This window comes from Monomorium pharaonis, chromosome 10 (genome assembly GCF_013373865.1).
Source record: "Monomorium pharaonis isolate MP-MQ-018 chromosome 10, ASM1337386v2, whole genome shotgun sequence".
Classification (NCBI taxonomy): Eukaryota; Metazoa; Arthropoda; class Insecta; order Hymenoptera; family Formicidae; genus Monomorium; species Monomorium pharaonis.
Genome location: NC_050476.1, coordinates 14016465 through 14034442, shown reverse-complemented (window position 1 = coordinate 14034442; position 17978 = coordinate 14016465). Strand labels below are relative to the sequence as shown.

At 39.8% G+C, this 17978-nt stretch overlaps 1 protein-coding gene across 6 annotated transcripts in view; it reads right to left on the bottom strand.

The window, feature by feature from the left end:
* Window positions 1–1120: 1120 nt before the first annotated feature.
* Window positions 1121–17978, bottom strand: part of LOC105833625 (leucine-rich melanocyte differentiation-associated protein) — a 53806-nt gene continuing 36948 nt past the window's right edge. For 2 of the 6 annotated variants that reach the window (XM_012675484.3, XM_012675485.3), the window contains exon 4: window positions 11361–11960. In XM_012675484.3, the coding sequence (XP_012530938.1) occupies window positions 11735–11960 (226 nt within the window). In that variant the 3' untranslated portion in view covers window positions 11361–11734. Of the gene's footprint in view, window positions 2859–9076; window positions 10865–11348; window positions 11961–17978 lie in introns of those variants that run through there. The other 4 variants (XM_036292602.1, XM_036292601.1, XR_004964747.1 and 1 more) reach the window with 4 other exon arrangements.

Genomic DNA, 17978 nt, shown 5'->3' with positions numbered 1-17978 from the left:
CTGAGTTTTCGCAACCAATAGATTACGCTATTTTATCGCTTTTCCGTAGTGAAAAACTATATACTAATCGCTATTTCCTTATTGTTTTACACTAGTAATTACATACCATTCGTAGCTAGTATTGCTCGTTCTCAGATTCGCGTACACACAGGTTTAAAACTTTTCAAAACTGAACATGTTCATGTCCAGGGTCTCGTTTATGGCCTCTTCTTCGTCGAGGAATATCTCGATGCACTTCCGGCAGTCTCTGGCAGGGCGCACGTCCATTTGCACTTTGCCGCATTTGAAACACTGGGTGATCGTTTCCCAATGTTCGTCAGGTGAGAGCTGCGTCCGGTATTCGTGTGCCGATGGATCTCGTATGGTGCAATAAAGCCGGTATCGTTGGCGATAACAGCATCGGCACCATCTTCTCCAAGGAAACTCTGTTTCCACTAGACATCTCTCTGTTGGTTGGAGGCAGATGCTTCGTAGCAGTCTCCCGTACCTTTCTGGGTGGTCCAATGGGCGCACTCCATCGATGGGCTGACTGAGTTCAAATTCCATAGGAACTTTCATCCTGTCCTTGAAGTTGGTGTGTATGCTGAAAACTCTATGTCACCGGGGTAATTTGCGGAGCTGGTTCCGCCTGGCTGCTGCTGTTGTTCTTGAGCTTGAACTTTGTTTACCGTAACGACAGTATCGAGTCTTTGGGGCTCGATTGGGTCGTCAGTTTTTTATAATCCCGTAAGAAATGGAAGTGGTGGGGTGTAATTCCCTAAATCGGACCATATATGGTCATGGTCAATTCAGCACATCCGGTGTGTGAGCGAAATTTGCAGAAAGAAGTTTTTTGATTCTTTGGTTCCGGTGTAACGCGATATCGTGTGGTCTGATTTTGTTAATCCGAGACGTAGAGCTGTGCAAACTAATGCCACGTTTTTTCCCGCAGAGGACAATGGATCAAATTGTATATAATATATAATAATTACTATTACATATAGTTATTAATTACTATTACGTATATATATATATATGTGAGTATAAGTATATATATATATATATATATATATATATGTTTTTTGTGTTAGAAACGTGTGCTGTTGCTTCGTTTTAGGATAAATCTCGGTATCGTATATTCTGTATCTATATCTAATGTGACCCGCTTATTGTTATTCCGCTTTTTCTTTTTTATTATAATAAATCCTATTACTACGGCTATTATTATTATTACAATTGTTGTTCCGCTTGTTGCCATTGGAAAAATAAAGTGTGGCGACTGAAAAATCGAACTTGAATTTTTATCTAGTTCGTTGTCTATCTCCTCTAATTTATCCTTGGAATTTTTTAATTCCGTCGGATTTGGTATAATATTTTTTAATTTTATTTCCTTGAGGCCTGTATCGTTTTCTAAGCCAGGCTTCTGTGGTAGTGAAATATTATACTGAGGTAGATATGATTCTACTCTTGCCTCATGTGACATCTTGGGTGATCTTATAATTGTATTTTCTGTCACTAACTTACAGTTATTTTTTAATGTAATTTTGCCTACTTTTTCAATTGTTTCCTTTATTTTTCCGTGGTCTTTACAATGTAGAGTAATTACTTGTTTTCGTGGTGACGAGTATAGCCACGAGTGTGAATTACTTAGCGCTATCCAAAGGCTATGGTTCAACGTCGTATTTTTTATGTTACAATTTTTATAATGATCTTTAGTTTCTAGGTACATTTTTATTTCGCAGATAGAGTCTGGGTTTATTCGATATACAGGGTGATTTTCCGCGCATAGGTATTCGGTATTTATCTCTATGCATTTCCGCAGGTCGTTCTTTGCGAGGATTATATAAGTACGCTGTTCTGTGTCTATTGCGATCAGGGGATTGTTAATTTCTACGAACGAGAAAATGTTGTTCTGACTTGGGATAGGTAACGGAATTACACTTAGTATTTCGTATTTTGGCATCGAAATTAGAGGGAATCGTAAAATAGTATATATGTTTATTTAGTCGCAGTATGCGCCTACTGTCGCAAATTTCTCTATTGTCGACCATTCATTCTCTTTTATTCTGAATGGGAAGTAGAGTCCTTCGGGCAATTGCGAGCTAGCGTCTTTAAGTGATTCTATTATTATTGAAATGGGTGTTAACCGGGGATGCAGAATTCCTTCTTTTAAAAACGTTAAATATTCTACTACGTCTTCCGCGTCGCGTGTTAGATCAGACAGTACCGCGTTAATTATTATAAAATTTTCGTGTAGGTTACTTTGGCGTTCATCTTCTAATAATTTTGTTCTTAGTTTGTCTGCCGCGTCCGCGAGAGTATTTTCGTTTTGTCGAATAGTTCTTTCACTGTTATCAATGTGAGCGATAGTGGCTTGCATTATTTTTATTTGGTTTTTTATTGCGTGTTTGTTTAATTCCTGTGAGTCGTGTAATACCGTTAGTTGTTCGTTAATTAATTTTTCATCGTTTGCGTCCATCGTACCAAACAATGATTTTGCGACTGACCCTATCCCGTCCATTAATCCTCTTCTGTGTATTCTTGTATTGTATGTTGAGTTTATGCGTTCTATTAGTTTATTAGTTCTTTCACACCCTTTTGCAATGACGCTGTGTAGATTTTCGCATGTTTCTTTACCTATGACTGCTATCATTTTGCATAGATTATCCGTTTTGCGTACGTATTTTTCTACCTGTGTGAGTCGTTTTGATAGTGACGTCACGTCTATCTTGATGACCACCTTCCAGAAGGATTCAACCTGATGTAATCCTCCTAGCTTTTCAAAATATATCCCTGGATGGTGCGTAAATTTTTCTATTTCATACGGCGCCTTCATGTCCGGGTCTTCTGCGGAACTTAGCGTCACCCAGATTATAAATCTGTAATTATTTTGTTTTATTAAAATTTTTTTTTTTTGTTTGTGGGTATGTATTATATCTAATTACTATAAAAGTATTTTTATAATGTGGCCTGTAGGAGTAGGAGCGGAAAAGAATTCTCAAGTCCAGGTGGGAGCGGAGAAGAATTCTCAAATTTATATCGTTTATTATTTCGCGTTTCGAAATGTGTCATATTTTCGTTTCCGTTGCCTGCGCGTCTTGTTGATTCCTCATTTTTTTATCGTTGCTTAGCGTTGCATCCTGTTATCTATTTACACTTTCTTTCGTGTGTCTTTTCTTCTCTGGACGATCCGGCCCTTTAGTCTCCTGTCGGCTATCCGTTCGTGTGTTTGCTTTGAAGTTTTTTATAATCATGTCTCGTCGTGTATTTTCGTTTGCTTCTTCCAGTGAGGAGAGTGCTGAAGAAAACGAAAGCAGTTTTGACGACTTCAGCGATCTCGACACTGTGGCCCTTTTGGGCGAAAGTTTTTCGTCTGTTGAGGAGGAGTGCACAGGTACCGCTGAGCCGTTGCTCGTCAATGGGTTTGAACATTTGTCAGACCCTGATAGTGCCCCTTATGACGATTTGGATTTATTTATGGACCTTTTGCAGGAGTCCGAAATGTTTGTTCCCGCCGGTGCGGAGGGCGAGGAAACGAAGAGCTTGAGGAAATTGTAATACCCGGTCCTTTGCTTGCTCGTTTTTTGACGAGCGATTTTGGTGACAAGTTTGATGACAATCTCGACCTCGAATTCGAATTCGCCGTGGACCTCTATTTACGCGGGGGGAACTTGCCGCATCTGGATCTTCCGCCGGAGGATCCAGACATGGATGCGGTTGACTAATTACGTGCATGGATACTTTGTAGTGGTAGTGTAGTAGTTTGTAGTGTGTAGTTTAGTTTTAGTGTATAGTTCCTCTTTTGCTGACTGCTGTTGTGGATTATGTTCCTGGTTGGCGGTCTTCGTTTTGGTGAGTCTAATTTTTTTTATTTATTATATTTCTCTTCTTTATTTTTATTATGTATGCGTGCATGTGTGCGTGTTTTATTCTTTCTCTTGACCGCGGGTTAGGCTTCAATAAACGGTTTCAAACGGTTTACGTGTACGCGCGTCGTTGTCCTCCCTCGCTTTATTGTATAGTTTATATTAGAATGTTTTTCGGTTACCGTATACGGTCCGGTCCATTGCGCGTCGAGTTTCTTCGATCTTCCGCGTCGGAGCGTTTCATCGTATAATAATACTTTTTCGCCGACTTTAAACTTTATTTCTTTCGTCTTTCTATCGTACTGCGTCTTGGCCTTGGCCTTTTCGTCTTTTATATTTTCGCGTGCGACACGATTAGTAGCCCTTAATCGTTCCCGTAATTCTTGCGCGTAATCATCGTAGTTGTAGGTAGGTTTAGGCGGTTTTGTCAGGGCCGTTGGCAGTTCTGCCTGTCGACCGGTGTGTACCCTGTCTCCGTATGAGGCGTTGTAACTCAAACGGTGTGTACCCTGTCGCCGTATGAGGCGTTGTATTATATGTGTGCATCGCGTACGGGATCCATTCGTCCCAATCGGTTTGGTCCTTATTTATATAATGTCGCAGGTATTCTGCTAAGGTCCGATGTGATCGCTCGAGGATACCATTGCTCTCGGGATGGTATGCGGTAGTCTGAATTTTATTTATCTTCAGTAGCTTGCACGTATTTTTGAAAATTTCGCTCAGGAAGTTGATGCCTTGGTCGGTCAGTACGTATTCCGGCGTTTCGTATTTCAGGACTATCTTCGTGACAAATTCTTTGCTCACGGTATTTGCTTCTTGATTCGGTATAGGTATCGCCTTACTAAATTTGGTAAGATGGTCTTGGAATGTCAGTAGGTACCGATTTTTATTTTTCGTTAGTGTTAGTGGTCCCACTATATCCAGTGCACATTTTTCGAAGGGTCGGCTAGGCGTGTCCGTGACGACAAGAGGGGCTTTTATTCTCCGAGAAAGTTTATTCTTCTGACAAAGCTCACATTTTTTAATGTACCGCTCTACATCGGCCGTTAATCCGGGCCAATTATGTGTCAATCGTATTCTTTTTATTGTTCTCTTAATTCCTTGGTGCCCTCCCGTAGGTGCATCATGATATTCATATAGAATTTGTTTTTTCTTTTCTTCTGTGTATGCTGGTTCGCATACGTTGTCCTCTTCCTTTTCATCTTTTGTAGATGTACGTGCGTATTTGCCGTCTTCGTCTAGTGTGAGGATTTTATCAGCTTTTGTAACGTGAGCTTCCCGCTTCACGTTGCGACTTAGCGCGTCGGCGTTCGCGTTCGCTCGACCGGCCTTATGAATAATTTCATAGTCATATTTCTCCAGTTTTAATCGCCATCGGATCAATCTTGATCCGGGGTCATTTACATTAAATAGCCATATGAGGGGTTTGTGATCAGTTACGATTTTGAATTTTGTCCCATGGACATATGGCCGAAAGTGTTTTACAGCCCATACTATTGCAAGTAATTCTTTCTCTGTCGTGCTGTAGTTTTGCTCGGCGCGGTTTAATATTCTGCTCGCGTAAGCAATGGGACGGTCTTTTCCTATCGGTCCCTGTGACAGTACTGCTCCTATTGCATAATCTGAGGCATCGGTAGTCACATTGAATTCTTTTGCAAAGTCTGGATATTGAAGTACGGGCGCCGTGGTTAATTTTTCTTTTAATGTATTGAAAGCTATTTGCTGTTCGGCAGTCCACGCGAATATTTCCGTCTTTTTTGTTAGTTTCGTTAATGGTTTCGCGATCTTAGAAAAATTGCTGATAAATTTTCTGTAATATCCGGCCAGGCCTATAAATGATTGGATATCTTTGACCTTTTTGGGCTCCGGAAAATCTTCTATGGCTTGCAATTTTGCAGGCGATATTCCATTTTCGGAAATTACATGTCCTAGGTAATTTATTTCCTTGCGTAGGAACTCGCACTTGTCCAGTTGCAACTTTAAGTTCGCTTCTCGTAGGCGTTGCAATACTTCCGTTAGGCGTTTATTATGGTCGTTTAGACTCGATCCGTATATCACTATGTCATCGAGGTATACTAGGCATCTGAGTCCTTGAATTCCCATGAGTACCGAGTTCATCAGCCTCTGGAATGTGGCTGGCGCATTTTTTAATCCAAAGGGCATCCGATTATATTCATAATGTCCGTATGGTGTCGAGAACGCTGTCTTTTGTTTATCTGGCTCAGCCATCGGTATCTGATGATACCCCGACGCTAAATCTAGCGTCGAAAAATATTTGGCGTTTCCCAGTTGATCTAGTATTTCCTCAATATTGGGTAGGGGGAAAGAATCGCCAATTGTCAGATCATTAAGCTTTCGGAAGTCGATCACGATTCGGAGCTTTGGTTTTCCAGACGAGTCAGCTTTTTTGGGTACCACTAGTAGTGGTGCATTTCATTGGCTCGTGCTGGCTCTGATAATGCCATCATGCAGCATTTGTTTTATCTGTGTATTCACCTCTTCCTTATGCTTTGCGGGGAGGCGATACGGCCGTACGTTGACCGGCGATGAGTCGGCTTGTGTACGTATCTCGTGTTTCACTGCTGCAGTGCATGTCAGTGGTTCTCCACTAAGGTGGAAGGTATCTTGGTATTCTTCGCATATCCGTGTGAGTGCCTGTCGTTCTTCCGAATTGAGATGCTGGGTACGCAATGTTTGTCAGATCCGTTTGTTTCGTGGGAGTTTATCCGCACGTTCCACCTTGTTGATAACCGCGTATATTTGATGATCACTTTCGTCGGGATCCTCTATGGTCACGTGCGGCGTGCGTATCTCTACCGGCTTATCTGTGGTATTTATGATGCTGACTACGCATGCAAAATTCTTCGGCTCGACCATGCATCGACCGATATATACGCCGGGCTTAGTTTCTTTTGCTTGGATTACTCCGGGCTGATTTCGGTTAGTGGTTGCTCGGACAATAGTCTCACTGCGCGGTTGTAGAATTATCTTACCGTAAGGTTTTATTTTGAAAGTGACGCCGGCGATGTTCAATTGTTGCTTGTCGTAATCGCAGATCACGCGGTGGTTTTTCATGAAGTCCAGTCCCAGTATTCCATCGTACTCCATGGGGAAGTCATCCTTGACCACGTACATGGTATGTTTTAATACTTGTTCGCCTAGATTAATGTGGGCCTGCATACTTCCGATGGTATATATTTTGTGCCCCGTTATTCCCGCAAGGGTGATTTTTTCGGGGGAAATTCTAGTTTTCCCTTTTAAGTTTTTTACCTTGATGAGTGAAAGGGTCGCGCCCGAATCGAAAAGCATGTTAATTTCTCCTGAGCGCGTCTCTCGTATCGGAAGCGTGATTTGGTCTAGGCCGTTGCTCGGCTGGGCAGCTCGAGTTACTTGCGCGACCTGATACGTCTGAGCGCGCTTATCTTTCTTTCCGGCTGCTTTCCTTTCGTCTTCGCTACTAGATTCGGATCCGGAATTCTTCTTTTTACGTAGTTCGATAGCTTTTCTAGGGTTGTTATTTTTATTCCCATTATTTTGTGGTCGAGGAGGGTGATATGATGTTTTGTTGCGAGGTCTCCCGTTCAAGTGCCAATACTCGGCTTGGGTGTGGCCACGTTTTTTGCAATGCTTGCAGAATTTCTCTACGGCATTTATACGTGTTTTATCAGGTTGTAGTAGTGCGAACCGGTTCGAGTAACGACTGTTACGACAGTCTTTTCCGTGGTGTCCTAACTTTCCGCACTTTCGACATTGTAGCTTATTTTTGTAATTATCTGCGGCCGGCATATAATATTTTGGTTTCGGGCGGGAAACTGTCGTTCCCTTTATTCGTTCTTCTGCGGTCGCGGCAGCTATCGCATCCTGCAGCGTTGCATATCCTCGTGATCTGACTACGGCTTTTGTGTCGTCGTTTAGCCCTATCTGATAATTCTCAAGCGCCTGCTGTTGTAGGATATCTAATATTGCACGTTTATTTTCCGTTGTGTAATGTTGTCGACCCTCTATCATGGACTCGTACAAATCCATTGTTAATTTGTCGGCTCTAAGTCCGTAGGTCCGCGCACTTTCTCCGGTTTTTTGTTTGAGAGTATTAAATTCAATTTGTAAATGTGTGGTGCTCTTTTTACTCACGTAGCACGCTTCTAATTCCTGTTTTAGTTGTTCAAAATCGCGAATTTTTCGCGTTTGAAAGTCCAACATTGTGCGCCCTTTCAATTTAGTGCATAGGATAGCTCCTAACAGAGTTACCTCGTCGTTCGGATCAATATTTTCGACCGCATACGTCATCGCGCTTAGAAACTCTTGTAGTTTACTTGCATTCCCGTCGAATTCAGGGATCATGCAACGCGCTTCCTTTAGCGGCAGGGACCCGCGGCCTCGCTGGTGGCGAACATCATCGTGATCTACATAGGTTGTGTTTCTCCTGCTGAGTCGTGATGGTCGATAGTCGTGAATGCGCTGAGTGTGTAATTGCGTATCCCGCACGGCGTCTATGTCTGTTTGTAACCGACGTAATTCTTGGATTACCGCGCGCAGAGTGTCCCGGACGTCATTGTCTCTTTCTTGCGCTACGCTGGGCAGTGCTGCTCGTGCAACTGGGTTTTCGCGAATTTCTTGGTGCATTTCTTGAAGCTCCCGCTCTGCGTCGGCTATAAAGTGTTGGGCCTCTGGTTGTTGAGTTCCCGAGGGTTGGGCTTGTTCGTTGGTACTCATTTCGTATCTCTCGAAAATTTCTTCAGGGTTAAAAATATCGGAATCGTACGAGGTCAGTGAAAATTCACCTCGTGAAGATACGCGGCTCGGAGTGCGACTAACGTACGGTCTCGTCCGTCTGTCCACACGGTCCCGTAGTGTCACCTCAGCTGCGTTGTGGGAAAATAAACTGGCGTCGAGCTCCCCGAAAGGAAATTCTCGCTCACGTAGGACGTGCTCGGGTAGCTCGCTATCGCCGTCTAGAAGGCGCCCTAAGGACCTGCGATCGTTATCTCGATCCTCGCGGAGGGCCTGTGCCGCTCGCCACGCTAGTTCTAACTCGCGATAGTGTATGGATCGCGCCGCTGTTTCACTGAATAGCCACGATTCGTTTCTTATCGGTGTACTATTGTCGGACATTCGCTATCGCTAGTACGCGTTTCGGTGATAGTGTTACCGGGAGTCTAAGCAATTCGGGTTCGCCTATCGCTCTTTTTACAAAAGTTTTTTGGTATACAAAAATAGTTTCTTGGACTTACATTACCGCGGTGTATCGCTGCATGTTGTCCGTCGCTCAGCTGCTTGTGGCTGGTGCGTCACGTTGCGGTAGGTCGGTGTCGTCTTAGATAACACTGCTATCGCTGTTGTCCGGTGCTATTTTCCTTCCTGGTCTCGGAGGATCAGCAGATCGACTTCGTTGCGCCTCGGGTGAATTGTTGCCCTGGCTTTTAACGTTTCTTCGGCGGTTTTCCTCTGGGTGCTGAGTCCGTTAGAGAGCGTTTTTTCCTTTTCGGTATATTTCGGCAGTGAATCCCACCGCTGCCACCAATTTGTTGTATCCCTCGTCTCGGAATACAGTGCGGGACCGCTGCCGATGACTCCTCGGAATCAGGGTTCCAAAAGATAACGCCGAGAGTTGATAACAAGAGATATATATTTGTTCTTCTTTTACAGTTTCTTTAGCGAACCCGTGAGATGTATTACTAAGCATAGTTTGTAGATTCGACGAGCGACATATACTCGTCGCTATTATTATTAATTATGAGCCCACTCGTTCTCTTTCCGCGGTCTTTATATACTCAGCCTTTCGGCTGGTTACCAAGGCATGTCACTCGCGGTCACGGGCCTTTGGCCCGTGCACTAGCTTAGCCAGCAATTGCTAGCTAAGCGCATTCCACCGGAAATCAGGAGATTTCGGGTGGCAAAATAAGTAACCGGATATGTTGCCCGGTGTGATGTCCGGTGTGAAGGCCGGTGCGATGCCCGGTAGCAAGGTCGGACGGTGTCATCGCGCGAGGTGTCACTCGACACCCTTATCATTATTACAAGTAAAGTTTGTGTGAGTGTCGCGCACTCACAACAAGTATCATAAAATGATCAATATACTGGCCGCGGGAGATCCATAAATGCACAAAATGTTTTATACCATTCAACCCGACGCCTAATAATCGCATTGTAAGCGTAAATCTACGATTAATTTCATATGCATTTTTAATCAATGGACTATTAGGAATTTCAGTCTTGTCACATTGTTTGCAAGTAACAACAATTTTAAATCCCGCGATTAACGGACTCAGTAAAAGACACATCAATTTCACATTTTCTGCACAAAATTGCTTGAGAAATGGCATTCATTACAGACATAAAATTAATAAAGCGATAATCAAATTCGTTATTTATTTCCACGTTATATTTATCTTCAGATAATTTTAGTTTTTTCGCGGACGCACTCAAACCTTCGAAACTCGACTCTGCTTCGAAACGATTCAATGGTCGTTTCAATAGAGTTTTTTTTTGAGGACCATGTTTCATATTTCGACCCCTTGCGGCCTCGATACACTTTTTTATTACTCATGATAGTGATAAAAGTTTTTTATCACTAAAATTAAAGTTAATCTATATTAATAGAAACAAGCTTGAACTATAGAACCGTTTTTTTTTCAAAAGATTACTAATGCCATCTACAATTACTTGGAGAAACTCGTTATTCGAAAGTAAGTTACTTGTTACCTAGGGAATTCAAAGATCTAAGTGTGCGCGGCGGCCGTGCTGAGATACGCTCAAAACGGCGCTGTGACTGTACATTCATAAAAACATCATAAAAATATTTTAAGCTATAAAACCAATTAAAACTTGTTTTTAAGACATTAAGGCATTATTTAAGGAAAAAAAATTTTTTTCGATTTTTTGAAAATTATACAGTGGTATAATTCCTTAACGCATTTAATTACGCATTTATTTAATCATTACATAAAAAATTTTCTCTTGAAATTTTAACCTGGCTTTTGACCTTCAAAATTCTTAAAAATGTAATATTATAAGAGTAAGACAACATAAATTTTGAAGAATTTTACTATAGTATGGAATTGAATAAAATTTACTATAATATAGGATTTTAATAAAATTTCAATCAATATTAGTAAATTAAGAAATATAGTAAATTTTTCTAAAATTATTGTAAAATTTTTGAAAGTCTATGTTGTTCAATAATTATCATAATTTTTAAAGTAAATTTTAAAAGAAAATTATCTCTACATATCAACTCATTCACAATAAAAAAATCCGTGAACCGTCTAGTAAAAAAGTATTCGTGGATAAAATATTTTTATTTTTATTTTTATCAAATGTCAAAGTTTTTGGCCATAGAATATAAAATAGTATATACTATAATGTAAATAAAATGTATACGGAGTATAAAATAATATTCAATATAATATTCAAAGTACCCTATGTGTACATATATATATACAATTTACGTTATAAAAACAATTTTATTAAAAATATATAATGTAAATAAGTACAAATATTAAATTTTTCTCAGAATTTTTGTGTAAATTTATCTGAAAACACTTTTCAGAAATATTGAGAAAAATGTTTACCCAGATAGAGTAAAACATACTTACATAATAATGCAAATAGAGTACAATTCAAAATGGATTTCAAACGTATCGTTTATGGGTATACAGTATCTGTGTATAAAACATAACTTATTTGTTCTTATAGCTGCATCTTCAATACAATTATTGTAAAAGTTGACTGTAAAACATAACATTTTGTATAACCATAAAATCGTGTATTGCTTCTTTTATTGGCACATGCTACTAGTATAGAATATTATAAATCTCATTTCTTCACACCTCATTTCTTCAACAAAGAAACGTTGTTAGAACATTTTCTGATCTGCGCCTTAATATTATTTATACGACCAAATTTGTTCCACTGAATACTTTTTGTCTTTCGGACACTGATGGTTTGGAATGCACGGCTATCTTATTGTGCAAATTCTTAATGCATTCTGGCACTGCGACAAAATCTTCGAGCAATGATCGCCTAAATAGTTTCTTCGTCTGTAGTAGTTGCTGGTCAGTTACAATTCTATCGTCCAAATGCATTAAACGTGGAAACCAAGATAGCACATACAACCTGTTTACAAATTTCAAACGCTTTATGACAAGTATTAAGTATTGTAAATGTGATAAATCCGTGCATCTTACATGTAGTATTTTTTATTACCTGTGCGTCGAAGTGTGGTCTTGAGTGCTTTTGCGTTCTCATAAATTGACAAGTTAGCCAAAGTTAGGTTTGCGAAAGTGACGAAACGTCGGTAATTCTACCGACGTTCAAGAGTTACCATATGCGTGTCGCAAGACGGCGCAAATAAAAATAAAATATTGAAGCTAGATAAAGGTAAAGTCAACTGATCGTTGATTAAATGAGATGATAGTTCTGTAAAGTCGTGGAAGGAATACTTTTTTCACGCTATCTATTGGGGGCACAAAAATAATGAAGTAATGGTTTATTTGAGTGGGATAAAGGAAGCGGTGCATTTGCATACGGTTCAAATGGACACGGTGCATTTGCACACAGTGCTTTTGGACACGATATTTTGCGCACCGTTTATTTGCACACCGTTCAGTTGCACACTGTTCAGTTGCACATCGTTCATATGCACACTGTTTACTTGGACACAGTAAGAAATAACTATGAAGATTAGAACCAGGAGACCGAACTAAGCCTGCTTTCGCCTCCAAAAGTGAGGCGAAAATCTGTTAGAAGTGTAGTACCAAATGGTGGCGCTGGCGGCAATGATTTACCGAAAACAATATACAGTAACGACAAGCATTTGACAATAAATGCAAATTTATAATAAAAATCTTAGCAATTTTACATTTAAAGTACTTATCTCAGTTTTCTTATACCAACACAACAACTGCGTACAGTCTAGCAACACTAGCACGGCTGACTACGATAAACTTAGACTAGACGATTGTATCTAGTTGGAATATATTCCGGTGTAACCCGGTGTATCAGCATCGTCAGCGCCACCATTTGGAGCTACATTTCTAACAGATTTTCGGCTCAATCAAAACCACAGAGATTGGCCTCCTGGTTCTAGTCTTCATAGAAATAACTATGCTGAGGGTATCGACGGAGTGGGTGCAAGAGGGAGGCCCTTGCATCCCCCCGCGCGCGCGCGTGTGTATGTGTGTGTGTGTTTCTTTTCGTGTCTAATTGAACGGTGTTCAATTTTTTAACGTGTACATTTTTATGTAAAATTTCTTACTCTTTCCAATAAAAATATTTCCAATTTATTCAAAATTAAAGAAAGCATTAAAAATGATGATTTTTGAGAAAAATTCTGTTTCTTTATACCTTCACCAAAATTTATTTTAAAATAAATATTTTCATAGGAAAGGGCGAATTTTTTTACATAATATATGTAGTTTATAGCTTTTGCTCTCAATGGTTAGAACCAAAATTAAATAAATAAGCAAATTATATTTACTATTTATAATTATATTTTTGTCTTTAATAATTATTTTTTATTAAGTCGTACAGCCATCAATTTATTTTCATTTTTATAAAGTTCAAAGATGATGAAATTACTTTTGCCTGAGCATATCCTACCATGTAGTATCATTCAGAGGAATTATTGCGTGATAACTCTGAGTGCCTTTTACTGATTTGATTGTAGCATATCATGGCTCTAAAAATATTTTTGTTTGCTTGCTTATGACTTGAATCTAAGTTGAAAGGACTAAACATTTTTTTAGTTTCTTTTTGTGAGCACTTTGATGCCATTTTAAGACAAAAATGATGCAAAAAGTTATAAAAAGTTATGCTTTCTATATCGATACACTTTAACGATTCTCGAGTTACGTGAAGCACTCGGCACATCTGATCGCAGCATGCTCTATTGATTCGTAACGCCAACTCCAAAAACGTACCCATACACAACAGGTGTTGTAGAAAACAACATATTTTATATTTAAATAAAGTAATATTAAGATAATAATATTATCTTACAAGACTTGTAAGCAAATAGAAATATTTTTAGAATAACGGTATGTTACACACCAGTGAAAGAGACTTAGAGTTATTGCGCAATAATTCCTCTGAATTATGTAGTATGATATGCTTATGCAAAAGTAATTTCAACATCTTTGAACTTTATAAAAATAAAAATAGATTGATTGGCTGTACAACGACTTAATAAAAAATCAATAATAAAGACGAAAATATAATTAGAAATAGTAAATAATTTGTTTATTTATTTAATCTTGGTTCTAACCATTAAGAGCAAAAACTTTAAACTACATATATTATGTGAAAAAATTCGCTCTTTCCAATAAAAATATTTATTTTAAAATAAATTTTGGGGAAGGTATAAAAAAATAGAATTTTTATCAAAAATTATCATTTTTAATGTTTTCTTTAATTTTGAGAAAATTGGAAATATTTTTATTGGAAAGAGCAGGAAATTTTACATAAAAATGTACACGTTTGAGAAAAAAACAAAAAGAAAGAAATTGGTGAAAATTTACTTTAAAGCGATATCGGAACGCGACATGTCAAGGAAATGATAGCAGTGCCCCCGCTAAAACCGTAGGTTTAAAAATTTAAAAAAATTCAGGTTGTTTTAACTCATATTGACAAAATTTTTTCTGCAATTTAAACGGAATCGGTGACTATGGGTCCCAGATTTCATATGCGGATTCCGTAAAATAACTCATATATATATCACTTATATATGTATTATTTTGTTTGAATGTGATCAGTAGTATTATCTTAGATTTACTTTATACATAAATAAACGTGATTTTTTCCAACCATAAAAGTATATATCACTTAGATTGAATTTGATTGAAAGTAATATCTCATCTGAGACTCACTCAACTGAACGGTGTGCAAATAAACAGTGTCCAAAAGCATCGTGTACAAATAAATGTGTGCAAATGTCTCCATTTGAACTGTGTACAAATGAGTGCCACCCGTATAACTAGATCGTAGGTAAACGGCGACTTTGCGGACAAAAAAGACCACAAAAAAAAATTATTGGTAATTATGCACAAAAAGGGCGATCTCAATGACCTTGATGTAGTCAGGGTCATTATTCTGAACAATTTTTCTCTATACATGTTACCGCCACTCGACCTTAGTTTTTGAGTTATACACAAAAATTTATTGGTAATTACGCTGTGACATGAGCATGAGCAAGGGAGTCCTTGGTCACAAGAACGCATGGGCGGGGAAGGCGTTCCGCCTCTCCCGCTGCACTTTACTCTCCGTAATTTTTACAAACTCTAACCCAATTTTAAGTCGGTATTTGGCCACAATTTCAAATTTGACATCGCAATCTAATTTTATCTAACCTTGCGACCAACGCAAGCGTCGCTCGCCGGGTTGACGTGACCAATTCGACGGTAGTGAAGTGAGTGAGATACGCGCAAAACGAGAATAAAAATACGGAAATTACGGGAGTTTGAATCGCGAGTGATAGAATACCGCGACGTGACAGTCAAGCGGATAAAGCACCGTAAATACGGAAGAGCACGAGCCGTTACGAGAACCGTAAACAAAGAGCTTCCCCCATCACCAAGTAGAGGCGGGCCGATCATGCTTTGCGCGGAACTGTCCCGATTGCGCACATAAGCGATTGGACACAGTAGTATTTCCCGTCCGTGTCCAATCGGGTCTGTGTCCAATCAAGTCCGTGTCCAATCGGGTCCGTGTTCAATCGGGAAATACTACTGTGTCCAATCGCTTATGTGCGCAATCGGGACTCACTCATCATGCGCAGACCCGAGAGTGGGGAGAACGCGGCGAAGAGAAAGAACGGTTGTAGGTAATCGCAAGCGAGGAGCGACGCGGTGAAGAGAGAGAGTGATCCGAGCGTTCGAAGCGAACGGACGCAAGACAATCGGGATCTCCGCGACCAGAAAACGGTCGAATTTGGAAAGTTCGACGCGGCGCGGAATAACCGTCGCACGTCGAAAGACGAGTGTAGACGCGACAGGCGTTGCACGCTGCGAACGCGACGAGTGAAACAACGCGGCTAGTGGGCAGTCGCGAGATTTATTCAATAATATCGTACGGGCGTTGCAGACGACGGAAAACGCGCGCGACCGAGTCGAAGGTCTGTAACGAAACGACACCCGTTTGCAACCGATACGCGAGATTGTAAATCGCGAGCCGAGGCGAACGCGCGTCCGACGAGACGCGAGAGCGAAGTAACTGCAAGTGCGTGTGTGAGAGCGAGTGTGTACGTGTGCGTGTGTGATAGTGTAAGCGGCTAGAGAAGCGAGGAGATGTAGAGCGGTGAATAAAGAAAATCGTGAAATTGTGAAAAGTGCACAAGTGTATCGACGATTCATTCCCGTGTCATCCTCGTCTCGAGATTCCTGCACACGACCCCGCAGTGCGAACCGCAGCCGCCGACGGCGATAACGAGCGAGTGTAGGGAGACCGGCGACAGGTCTCTCCCTCCGCGACCTCATATCTTGGCGGTAGCGGAGGAAAACCGACCTGGCGACCGAAGGAAGGACGAGAACAACAAGGAGAGCAGGGACGAAGTCAGCGAGCCGTCACAACGAGGTTTAGACAACGACGGTGAGTCAAATTACGGTGAGCAACACGCCTATTCTTAGTTTACCCGGCCGTAGGATTCCGGGAATTTCGTAGGATTCTTAGGCTTGTCCGGCTACAACCTAACCTAAGAGAGTTAGGTTAAGTTGCGATGTCAGATTTGAAATTGTGGCCAAATACTGACTTAAAATTGGTTGTGTTAGAGTTAACAAAAATTACGGAGGAAGTGCAGGAGGAACGGCGGAGGCCCTCCCCTGCCCACACGTTCTCTATACCACCATAACTTTCACGATTTTTCACACAAAATGAAACTAAGACATTTACAATAATAAAAGAATACAATTTTTATTATTTTTATTCTTCAGAAAATGTGTACATAATTGCCATAATATCCAAGAGAGCATCAATACGTTTATGAAAATTATAACGTTGAAATAGAAATTCTGCTAAATATTCCATATAATGTTCCTTTCAAATTTCGTAATAAGGAATGATAAATTATGACTTAACTCTTTGAGTCACAAATTTTTACATTTTCATGAAATATAAACACCATATATAGGTTTTTGGAATCGCTGCCCAGCAAACACAAAGTTACATGTAACGTGCTTGTTAGTTGCAATTTCCCACTCAATAATATAATTGTAATATAACACACGTTATATGTAACTTGGTGTTTGGTGGGTGAACAAATTTAACATCAGAATTTCAAATTTCAAAATTGCGTATCCAATATGGCAAACCAAAAATTTTATTATTTAGTTTATTTGGATAAAATACATAATACAATGGTTTTCGAGGATGCTGATTATGAATCTGACATCAAAATTTTAAAATTAAAAATGGCGGATCCAACAAAAAATTATAAAATTTCCAAGTTTGTTTTTGTTAAAATTTGGTGTATAAGAGTTCTTTGGATTCCTGATTATGAATCTGAATAAAAATATTCAAAACTCAAAATACTTCCGAGACAAAACCGAGATAACACCTAGATACTCGTATATACGTAAAGAAGCAGTTTTGAGTCGTAATGTAATGCAGATGTGACGAATCGCGGTGTTGTTGCTCTTCTCACTATAGAATGTTTATTTCGAATGGCACCCGTTTGCCCACAGTTCTGATTGCTCACGTCAATATTGGCCAATTATTGACGTAGCCGATATTAACGCGTGGCCAATATTGACGTGGTCATTATTGACGTGGGCAATGTTACGTGTGGCCATTACTAACGTGGCCAATATTGACGTGGCCAATATTGACGTGGCTAATATTGACGCATGGCCAATATTGGTGTGGCCATTATTGATGTGACCATTATTGACGTGGCCAATCCACCCCGTGCTCAATCTGGATCGTGACCAATATTGACGTAGGCAAATGGGACGTTCCCTTTATTTTGATACGAACCATTTTGCTCTAAATCTGAATTCTGAAATGTTGCAACTATAATAAACATTTATAACTATTGTTTTTACAACATATGTGACCCATAGAATAGAAAAATAAGATTCGTATAGGTTGCATGTGATGGGCAAAAATTGACCCTTTTTTAACACTCTCCTAATAACTTGAAAA